The 11087-nt window shown below is 43.2% G+C and overlaps 3 protein-coding genes across 3 annotated transcripts; 1 reads left to right on the top strand and 2 right to left on the bottom strand.

Moving 5' to 3' along the window:
- The first annotated feature begins 560 nt into the window (after positions 1 to 560).
- On the top strand, positions 561 to 1172 carry LOC104416421 (pectinesterase inhibitor 28). Its single transcript, XM_010027820.2, has one exon. The coding sequence runs from the start codon at positions 561 to 563 to the stop codon at positions 1170 to 1172; it is 612 nt and encodes a 203-aa protein (XP_010026122.2).
- A 608-nt stretch (positions 1173 to 1780) lies between these two features.
- Positions 1781 to 3569, bottom strand: LOC104416420 (probable pectinesterase/pectinesterase inhibitor 41). The gene is made up of 2 exons (XM_010027819.2): positions 2543 to 3569; positions 1781 to 2427 (listed from the first exon to the last, which is right to left on the bottom strand). The coding sequence occupies exons 1-2, from the start codon at positions 3567 to 3569 to the stop codon at positions 1781 to 1783; spliced, it is 1674 nt and encodes a 557-aa protein (XP_010026121.2).
- A 3096-nt stretch (positions 3570 to 6665) lies between these two features.
- Positions 6666 to 10243, bottom strand: LOC104456741 (probable pectinesterase/pectinesterase inhibitor 41). The gene is made up of 2 exons (XM_010071597.2): positions 9229 to 10243; positions 6666 to 7357 (listed from the first exon to the last, which is right to left on the bottom strand). Exons 1-2 carry the CDS (start codon positions 10241 to 10243, stop codon positions 6666 to 6668), a joined length of 1707 nt encoding a protein of 568 aa, XP_010069899.2.
- Positions 10244 to 11087: the final 844 nt, after the last annotated feature.

Below are 11087 nucleotides of genomic sequence, written 5' to 3'. Positions count from 1 at the left end.
TCCATTAACTTTAACTATCGGAAAGACGAAATTGGTCAATTTTCAAATAATCAAGGACTAAGATTGGACACTTATCGATAGTTTAGGGACTAAATTGAGCAAATCGAAAGTTCATGAACGAAATTGCATATTAAGTAGAAGTTTATGGACCATTTGTGACATTTTCCCATTTTCAAACTATGAATCCCACCCATCGTCCAAGAGTCGTTAGGCCAAAACTCCGTGAAATCAGCTTTGGAAGATGAAATTATAGTCAAAGGAGGATTAATTTAGCGCGCGGAAGGGGTGGATGTCTGGCAAACAAAGGACGGTGGAGCGGCGGTTGACCGCGTCCTGCTGTAACTGGCTGGCGTCTCTCTCCTCCTCCAAACCATCGACCTCCATTTAGCCCAACTAATACAAACCGTACGCAAACCATGTTTTGTTCCTTGAAACAGCTTTATTAACAACCCCATCTCTACGTTATCACTCCCCCAACCCTCCTTTCTCCTCACTCCCACCAACCGTTCCACGAAACTCCCCCACCGAAGGGAGGGAAACAGAGAAATAACACGGACACCATGAAGATGTCCTCGCTCTTCGCCTCTCTCTTGCCCCTGGCTCTCTGCCTCGCCCTCCTCGGCCACAGTGGCGTTGCCGCTCACGGCGGTCACCACGCTGCCACCAACGCCTCCGCCGCCACCAACGCCACCACTGCTGCCAAGGCCTCCACCACCAACCTCGTGGACGAGGTCTGCGCAAAGTTGAAGCGCAAGGACCTGTGCGTCTTGAGCCTCCAGTCTGTCCCGGAGGTCGGCTCGGCCACCGACATCGGCGTCCTCGCCATCGCCGCTCTCCGCTTTGCGACCACCAACGCCAGCGACACGTCAGCGCACATCCAGGGCCTGCTCAATGACATCACGCTCGCGCCCGATGTCCAGCAGGGGCTCAGCGACTGCGCCGAGCACTACGTAGATGCGGTCGAGCAGCTCGATGACTCGCTCGCTGCGCTGACCGTGAAGGCATACGGCGACGTGCACACGTGGGTGCAGACGGCCATAGCCGATGCTGACGCTTGCGAGGCTGTGTTCCAGCAGGTGGCGACTGGGCAGGACCTCTTGTCTCATAGGAACCAGATCTTCCGGCAGCTGTGCAACAACGCCTTGGGCATCGTCAAGCTCCTGAAGGCTTGAATGGAGGTTGGAATGAGCCTCTCTTTTTATTCTTTAAATTCGTAACGACGTCTCTTATATACAGTCGGCTCTTGTTGTGACTCATGATTGAGATTGGCCGAGCTCAGTCTGCATGCGATTCATGTTCTTGAATTTCATGTAATGGGAAGATCGAAATACGTAGTGATTTGCGAACAAGGGTAGCTCTTTCCATCTTATCAACAACATGTCGAATCATTAGGTCTTACTCCGTAAGATTATTAGAGTATGTTGGATCTTGTGCAAGCGGCGAGAATAATAATATGCTTTACGAGAAAAGTTTCCGTCTTCGGTTTAGTCCTGATCGACCTCGACGACTATAGAAATAGCAAAAAAAAAAAACACCTTGTTATATTACCCAGCATGTGGATCCTAAATCTCTCCGGAACTCTTGCTGGAAATCGATTCCTAAAATGAAAACAAGAACAAAAGAATAACGGCTATCAAAACGAGCTAACCCTAACACAACTTGGAAAGTTACTCCCTCAAACTTACAACGTGAGTTGCTCCCTCTAAGACAATTGCTTGTCCAGCAGCAAACTAAGAATAATTAGGTGTAGAAGTCTTCTTCATCCGCAGCGTCGGTTCATTCATCCAGGGAAGAAGTTTGATCCGCCAAAATCCGGTTCCTTGTCCGAGCTAATCACATGGTATCCAGGCCAATTAACTCGGTTCGTGGTGTTGGAGCCAGGTCCGGTATTATTGTGTTCTGCATAGTAGAGTGTGCTCAGCGCAAAATCAGTCCCATTCCAATCGTGCCAACCCGCAGGGTGAATCAGACTGTCCATGAACGTATGCATGTAAACCGTCCTCGAGTAGTCCTTCCACGGCCGCCCTAGATATGTCTCCACATAGTAATTGCTCTTGGCCAGGTCATCGGCAGCTCTGATGGTGCAATTTCGGAAGTAGATGCCCGTTTCCTCGTCCCCATTGGACCTCGCTTGAGCGGTTATGGCATTGTACTGGCCTTTTTGGGGGCGGCGAGGGTATACATTGCACTTCTCAAACACCGCGGTTGCATCTCCAAAGATGAAGTCAACCGTGCCGTAGATGTCGCACTCTCTATAGGATTGCCTGAAGAAGTGCGTAAAGAGAGTGTCTTGGTACCCCTCGAAGCTGCACCGGTAGAATGTGGACCGGTCACCACTGTTCCGGACAGCTACGGCCTGTCCCTTCTCTGGCCCTGCTGTGTTCCGGAAGGTCATGTCCATTGCAATAAAGTGGGGTGCCTCCACGGCTGTCACAAAACAGTTCGAGATTCTGAATAAATTCTCTGTTGCCATAATAGAAACATCATTGCAAACAAACAGAAAAGGAAGACATGTAATTCATATATTTGAGAGCTTCCTTACTAAATGTTGGACTGCTTAAGATACTCCATCCGTCATGGGCGTTGCGATCTCCAGTGATCACAGTTCGATTGATGCCGTTTCCGACCATCATGAGGTTCTTCTTGTTCGAGTTGACATAAACGTACTCGTGATAGATGCCTGCAGTTATGTAGATCAAGAAGTAGCCATTGGATCCATCAACGTTATTCGGAGCTGCCCTGACGGCCTCGTTTATGCTGGTGAAGTTCCCGCTTCCGTCCTTTTTCACCACCACTATGTCGCGGATCAGCACTGTATTATGTTGACCCGCAGCAAAAATATGCTTCTTGCTTAGAGATGCATAAAAAGCACGCGTTAGGCTTGACATGTTCACTGAGACCTGGCTGAGTCTAAGAGGCATTAGTGTGCTCTCAGAGTATCGCGTGGCCGCTTCGCCCTTCCTCGAGGACCAACCTTTGTTGAACAGCGCCAAGGAAGCACTGTGCAACTTGGTGTCCTCTGAAAGGCGAACAGGCAGACCGCCCTTGATCCTCGAGCTGGCCACCGCCCACTGGAGACCATCCGAGCAGGTCTCCTGATTGGTCAGGACGGCACTGAGCAGGGTCCGAACATCATCCACTTCTTTGGCTGGGAGCTCTCTGGCCTTGTCATCGACCAGTTTGGAAGATTTGAGAAGGAACTCCACGTTCAGCACCGCAACATGGCGGCAATCCTCGAGGGCACGGGCCTCCGGGGCTGTCAGGTGTGCCCGCACTCTCAAGAGATGCTCATCGACCAGGGAGAGAAACCTGCAAGCTCGGGAGAAAGATCTCTGCATGAAGTAGCGGCCGAAGTGGCGGACGTCGCTGGTGGCATTAGCGTCAGGCAGCGTGGATAAGCAGAAGGCGGGGTCGGGAGTGGAGTTGCATGCGGTTTCCGCCGAGACGAGGCTGGCGTTCCTTGCATGGATATCGTCATCTTCTAGGGCAAGAGAGTTAGAGGATGAAAAAGAAAAAAGAAGAAGAAGAAGAAGAAGAGGAAGAGCAAGGAAGGCGTGTGGCTTCGACATGTTGAAAGAGAAGGTGGTGATGATTAGCGAGGCATCAATGGGTTTCTGACAAACTTATATGAATGTAAGGTTTGGAGCGAGATAGAGACAAGGAGTGTTGTAGTGAGATAAAAACTTCAATTCCTCAGCACTTCCGCTCCACGTGATTATCCTTAACCGAGTGAAATTATCATCACTTTCTTAAGTGTATTTCAAATTGTCCTAATCGTAATCCTTTAGTATTCATGTCCTTATCAGCTGAATTCCAAACAAGTTTAAACTTTTGGAACTCTATCCGTAGATTCCTGATACGTTAGAAGGCTTGAATGTTAGATATTCATTAATTTTAATTTTCATAAAGTTCATTAAGATCATGTCGTTTTTTAAATTCTAATGATAACAGAGACAAGGAGCCTGAGAAATTGTAGTCAGATACAAAATCCGGTTCCTTAGTACCGCTGCTCCATGTAATAATCCTACCGCTGCTCCACGTAATAATCCTTGACCGAGTTAAATTATCATTAATTTGTTTTGTGTATCCAAGTGGCGCTGATCCTTCCAGAATTTTGAGGATGCATTGAGTTATCAACTGAATCCTGACAGGTTTGGAACCTTTAGGACTCTAGTTGTAGATTCCTGAGATGTCAAAACAATCGAGTATTAGGTATTTATTTATTTTAATATAAAAAAATAAAAATTATTGAGATCCACTTCTTACCCAATCATGGCGATGAAAGAGACAAGAAGTCTTAGAAGTTGTAGTAAAATACACACTCCGATGGTACTGCTGCTCCTTGAGATAATCCTTAACAGAGTGAAATTATAATTAATTTGTTTTTTTATCCAAATTGTCTCGATCCTTTTTAGGATCCACGTACACATCAGCCGAATTCTAACAAGTTCGAAATTTTTGAGATTTTATTTGTAGATTCCTAGGACATTGAAACAGTCGAGTGTTAGGTATCCTTTTATTTTAATATCATAAAATTCGTTATAGATCAAGTTCTTATTCAATCCCGGTGATAACATAGACAAGGAGGCTAGGAAGTTTGTAGTAAGATTCGAACCCCAATTTGTTAGTACTGCTACACGCGATCATCCTTAATTGAGTGAAATTATCATTATTCTGTTTCGTGTATCCACGTACTTATCAGCTGAATTTTAACAAGTTTGGAACTTTTGGGACTCTATTTGTAGATCCCCGAGTCGTCGAAACAGTCGAATGTTACTTACAATTATTTTAATTAAACTAATCTTTTATACTCAATGATTGAATGGGTGGATAAACACGTAATATTTTTTAGATATGTCTAAATTTAGATTTATGAGATCTTAGTATTAGGTAATCCGATAGCTTACATGTTTATGAATGTGCAACAATTTAAGTGACCCGTTTTATTAGATCAAGTTAATAATATTGAATCATAGAACGTCGGTCTTTTTAGGCCGGATAAACAAGTACTCGTTTCATTGCATATTGATTAGTCATGTTCATCATTTTATAGAAACCCTTGTCGGCGGGATTGAATAATTCGTTCTTCTGACTTCTATTGAGTATTGTTCAACCAATTGACTTTACATGTGAGTTAATCATTCAAAGTGGGCCATTTTATCGCCTTGAGCAGTCTGACCAAATGCTGATATTGATCATTGCTAATTGTTGTTGTTGTCGTCTCAATCCCTTTCGGAGCTCCTCGATTGGTATTTGCAATAGTGTCAGCATTGTGCTGTTAGCCTGTGCATAATGTACAGCTTCTGTGGAAGGATTCCCTTTGCGTTTCTTTCTACCTCGCCTTGGCAATCAATTCGGAAGATTCCCAATTAACTCCTCACAATAAATTTTCTCGTGCCCAATCTTCCCACAATGGTGACATTTAGGTTTCTCGAACCATGCTTCCTTGGGCCTGCTCTTCCAACCAAGAAAGTAGCACCCTTGATCTTCTTTTCCCTCCCCCAGACAATTCATAGTTGGCACTCCTCTCGAGTGGTCATAGAATAAACCTTACTGAGGGACGGAAGTGGCTTAAGATCGAGAATTTGAGAATGAATATTCCTACTGGTCTTAGCATTGAGGCCCATTAGAAACTAGTGGAATATGCCCACTTCCTTCTTCTGCAGTAAAGGTACATTCTAGGACATCATCATAATCATCGAGTTCATCCATAAGGCCTTCAATTTGGTGCAGTATTCCACCATTGAGAGTCCTCCTTGCTGTGGAAACCCAATCTTGATTTTCATCTCATGCATGCGAGGTCTGTCTCCTTGAGCGAATCTCTCCTTCAACTTGTCCCATCTTACTTTTGCTTCTTTTGCATAATCCACATTTCCTTGTGGACTCCTGTCAAGGGAATTGAAAATTCATGAAACTATCATGGAATTACAAATGTCCCAAACATTAAATTCGGGTGTTGTTGGATCTAGCTTCTCCAATGATTCATCGATAAATCATCATCAATAAATCTGAGTTTATTTTTCACCCATAATGCCAATCTCACTGCCTTCAACTTGTTGCATAGTTATTCTAGGTCAGCACGCATGAAATGAGTACACTTCTAAGATTGTTAGAGGCGTTGAGATTATATGGTGAGGAAGCGTTGATCACCTTCTTTGCGGACGCTTCTATAGCCACTTCTATAGCTATATCGCAAATAATGCAGATCGAATTGTCTAGCATATTTAAACTCTCTAACTCTGATACCATGAGATAAATCATAATTCGCTTGTAATGCTTAATATATAGTACAGATATTTATACAACATATTGCTTAACTGAAAAGAGAAAGAAAGATCTATTAAAAATTTCTAGCTAATGATAAAAAATAAACCAAATATTATGCTAACTAATAAAAAGAGGAGTAGATCCTAATAGATAATATGAGATATGCTAAATATTAGAAAAACAGAATGTAATGTTTAGCAAATCTTCTATAATGGAACAATTAATCATCTCTAATCAAGAAGATCGTATCCTTTTATTGCACATTGGAAACAAATGACAAGAATGAAAGAACAATTGTAGATTATTTGTCATCAACACTTACAAGAGTCCATTTTTCCTTGTCTAGTTTTCTCCTTTCGAAACAGATTCGTTTTGACCTCCATTTTGGAGTCGCACAGTTATATCAACTCGCTCGTATAAGGCACGCCCGTCTGAGGCAACCAGTTGTCCCCGAGCAAGAAGCTCGACACCGTGAAGTTTGCTGCATCCGTGGCGTTGATCACGTGGTACCCAGGCCACGTGACTCGGTTCGTGGTGTTCGATCCGGGCCCGGTATTGTTATACTCGGCATAATATAGAGTAGCTAGCGCGAAGTCGCCATCCCAGATTTGCCATCCGGCGGGATTTATCAAACTATCCATGAAACTTTGCATGTACACTGTCCTCGAGTACTGCTTCCAAGGCCTACCTAGATATGTCTGCACAGAGGTATTGCTTGAGGCCAGGTCGTCGGCTGCTCGGATGGTGCAATTGTGAATGGACGTGCCGGTGTTTTGGTTCACGTCCGTCCGCCCCTGGGCGGTGATCATGTTGGACTGGCCGCTTATCGGGAGGCGAGGGTAGAGGTTGCAGTTCTGGAAGACGACGGCTGCATTGCCAAAGATGAAGTCGACCGTGCCATAAACATCGCACTCTCGATAAAACTGCCTCAAAGAGTGTGTGTAAAGAGTGTCTTGGTACGCCTCGAAGCTGCAACTGAAGAACACCGACAGGTCAGCTGCACTACGGACGGCTACGGCCTGGAACTTCTGTGCTCCAGCTGTGTTCCGGAAGGTTATGTTTACTGCCACAAAATTTGGTGCTACCACGGCTGCAATAGCGATTATGAAGACGTGAGATCGATCTCCATCGTTATGATAGAGTTTGAAGATGAGACTGGACGAACAAAGAAATTTCATGAAATTAATAATAATAACCTCTGATATTTCTTCTTTTGTTATATGGGCCTGAAAATAAGCTCTGGCACGTTGAAATGTTGTTACATGCTTTAAGAAAATGTATAGAATATCCTTATTAAAAAAATTTAGGCTCTGTTTGTGTTGCGGAAAATGACTAAGGATCGTTCGTTCCACGGAAAATGTAGCATTTCTGGAAAATATTTTCTAGGAAGCTATTTTCCAAAAAAATGTAATTATCTTGGTGTTCGGATAAAACCGAAAAATGAAATGGAAAATATTTTTCGTTATTCGGTAAGGAAAATATTTTCCTCCATATACTTTTTTTTTTTCATTTATTTTATTTTTTAAAATCGATTTTTAATTATTTTTATTTTTTTAAAACTCGATTATTAAATTATTTTTTCATTTTTCATTTTCTTTTCTTTGTAAACATCTTCTTTCTTGGCCGGTCCCTACCATAGGCGAGGACGAGGCTCGCCCACATTTGGCGAGCTTAGGCTCGCCGCCGCTAGGTTGGCAAGCACAAGCGTTGCGAGAGCGGTAAGCTTGAGGCTCGCCGATCTAGCAAGGCTCGAGTTCGGGAGCTCGAGACCGGCCGGATCGGCAAGCGCAAGCTTGTCGCTAGTGAGCTCGGAGCTCGCCGATTTGGCGAGGCCCGAGCCCGGTGAGCGCGAGCCTCGTTGGCCTCAAGCTTGCGGCTCATTGGCCTTAAGCCTCGCCGAGATCGGCGAGTCTCAAGCTCAACCCTCACGTTGGTCGATTTGGCGATTGACGAGCTTGAGCTCGCCAAAGGTGGGCGAGCCTCTTGCTTGTCGTCGAGCTCAAGGCTTGCATGTGGCCAGTCAAGTTAAAAAAGAAAAAGAAAAATGAAAAGAAAAAGATAATAAAAATAATTTAAAAATAATTCGAATTAAAAAAGAAAAATAAATTTTCAAAATAATTTGAATTAAAAAAGAAAAAGAAAGTTAAAAAAATTTCGAATAAAAAAGAAAAGAAGAAGAAGAAGAAGGGGATGAGGAAATAAGGATTTGTAGGTACGTGAAATAAGAGAGATCAAGTGAAGAAAATGTTTTCCACTTTTTAAAAGTAGAAAACATTTTCCCTAATTTAAAAGACTTTTTTTCCTTTCATGAAAAATGTTTTCCTTAAGGAATTCATTTTCTGCGAAACAAACGTAAAAAATTTGGAAAACATTTTCTTGGAAATTATTTTCTGTGAAACGAACGGAGTCTTTAGAAAATATTTTCTAAAAAAGTGATCTCTTATATCATTTTCAAAAGCGATAATGAAAATCATCAGTATAAATATTTAAATAAAAATTATTATTGATAATGAAAATATTTGTATTAACTAATTATTTTAAATGATACGCACGATTATTTTAAAATATATATTTAAATTATTTATCTTTTTGAAAATAAACGGAGTCTTAATCAGCCTCTATCTAATCTAATTGTGGAGACATGTCAGTTTTTTTTTTTTTTTGAAGACATGTCAGTTAAGGCAGCAGAATTCGAACTATTTAGTTGGTGAACCACCCAATACATTAATAATGAGTTCCCTGTCCCGCTTCCCACTATGGAAAGATCTAAATGGGGATCCCAATAAACTATCATGAAACTTCAAATTCCATTTTTCTATGTTCTTATTTTTTTTTGGTAAAATTTTCTATGTTCTTATTTGGTAGAAAGAAAAGTCATTAATATCCAATTGATCAGAAAAATATATAGAACGTGCATTACGCTAAGGTTGTAGAGAATCCACATGCAAAATTTAGCCTTACCAAATGTTGCGGAGCTAAACGTGGTCCAACCATCGGCCACGCTCCGGTTGCCGGTGATCACTGTCTGGTTGATGCCATCTCCGATCATCATGAGATACCTCTTGTTATTGGCAATGGACACATACTCCTCGTAAACGCCGGCGGTCACATATATTAAGAAGTACCCGTTTGTGCCGTCAGTGTTATTTGGAGCTGCCATGACCGCGTCATTAATAGTTGTGAAGTTCCAGGTCCCATCTTGGCTTACCACCACGATGTCGCTAACCATGACCGGATCATCCTCGCTCGACTGAAGGAGCGTCCTCCTTGTCACCGAGTCATAAATTTGTCGCGTTCGACTCGACATCATGAATGACATGTGTCCATTCTGGAACGGCAGCTGCCGGCTCTTTGGCTGCCATGCGCCGGCACTGCCCTTGCCCTTCTTCTTCTTCGTCGGGACCCAGGCCCTTGTGTAGAGCGCAAGTGAGACGCTATACAGCTTGGTATCGTTGGCAAGCGGGACGGAGAGGCTGTTTTTCACGCTCCATGCTGAGGCAGTCGACTGGAGGCCATCGAGGCACGTCATCCCATTGGTCAAAATTGCACTAAGTAGGGTTTGAACATCGTCAGCCTTGAGCATCGGGAGGGCCGAGCTCGTTGCGTTGACGGCCTGGAAGGAGTTGAGGAGGAACTCGACGTTGAGTGAGGCAAGGAGATGGCAGTCCTCAAGGGCGCGGACAGTGGATATCGTTAGGGAGGCCTGCCGGGTAAGGTACTTGTCGACCAGGGCCAGGAACTTGCGGGCCTGCAAGAGGGACTTGTGCATAGCAGCGCGGCCGTAGTAGTAGATGTCGCCGGTATCATTGCTTGGCAGGTTGGATCTGCAAATGGAAGGGTATGGAGTGGAATTGCATATTGTCCCGGTCGAGACGAGGCTGGTTGAGGCAACGTTGGCATCCGCAAAACCTAGAGATGCCAAGAACGGCAGAACAAGAAGGAGAGGTAAGAGCACGAGAATGGGTGAGCTCGCCATTGCTGGAAAAAGAGATGGTCTAGAGGGTTGTGATTAATGGTGGATTAGGTTTAATTTCGTTGGCTTTTATAGGGAGAGAGAGAGAGAGAGAGAGAGAGAGAGAGAGGACGTATTGTGATTGCTTGCTGGAGAATTTTTTAAGTCAACTGGAACGGAATTCAGAGAAAAAGCACGTAGATCCCGAGCTAGCTTTCAATGCAAAATTTTAGGACGAAGAAAGATAGAAGTCTAGTCGGTGTGTGGGTCTTTGCTTATTCCTTATTTTTATATGGTTTTACCAGAAGAAATAACGTATCTGTATGAGTTCTTTGCGTTGATGTTCCGTAAGTAGGAGATGTACTGCGGTTTAATAAATGCTCGGACCAGGAAAAAGGCAACTCGAACTCACTATCATTCCCTAAAGCTTACATCTATGTACTATGTTTCGAGGAGGCGAATTTAGACGAGGTAAAAAAGGATTCATCAAGATCTTTCGAGAGCTTGCTTGCAAGGATTTTACTTTTCATAGCGTGCACAAGGCATGAAAACAATTTCTATCAACACTATTCAAAAAAGGAAATGTATGCATATTCAATTTACATAATTACACTTGCGATTTTATAAATGATATCAAGTGCCTTTTTAAATTACTTTATGAAGGATTTATTATATTACTTCATATCTAACATACGCGAAAGATTGATTTATTCACCCAGTTACTTCATAGTGGGATAAATAATTTTTTGTGACATGATTGTTTCATCAAAGTGAAAATAAGGATTGTGACTCTTAAATTAGAGACTAATTGCGCGTGCTCAAGTCACCTAGACTACTTGGTCGACAACATTGCCCAGACTCCTTTGCC

The sequence above is a fragment of the Eucalyptus grandis genome, chromosome 8, assembly GCF_016545825.1.
Source record: "Eucalyptus grandis isolate ANBG69807.140 chromosome 8, ASM1654582v1, whole genome shotgun sequence".
NCBI lineage: Eukaryota > Viridiplantae > Streptophyta > Magnoliopsida > Myrtales > Myrtaceae > Eucalyptus > Eucalyptus grandis.
Note: the sequence above shows the minus strand (reverse complement) of the source record. Positions and strands in the feature narration are given on the sequence as shown.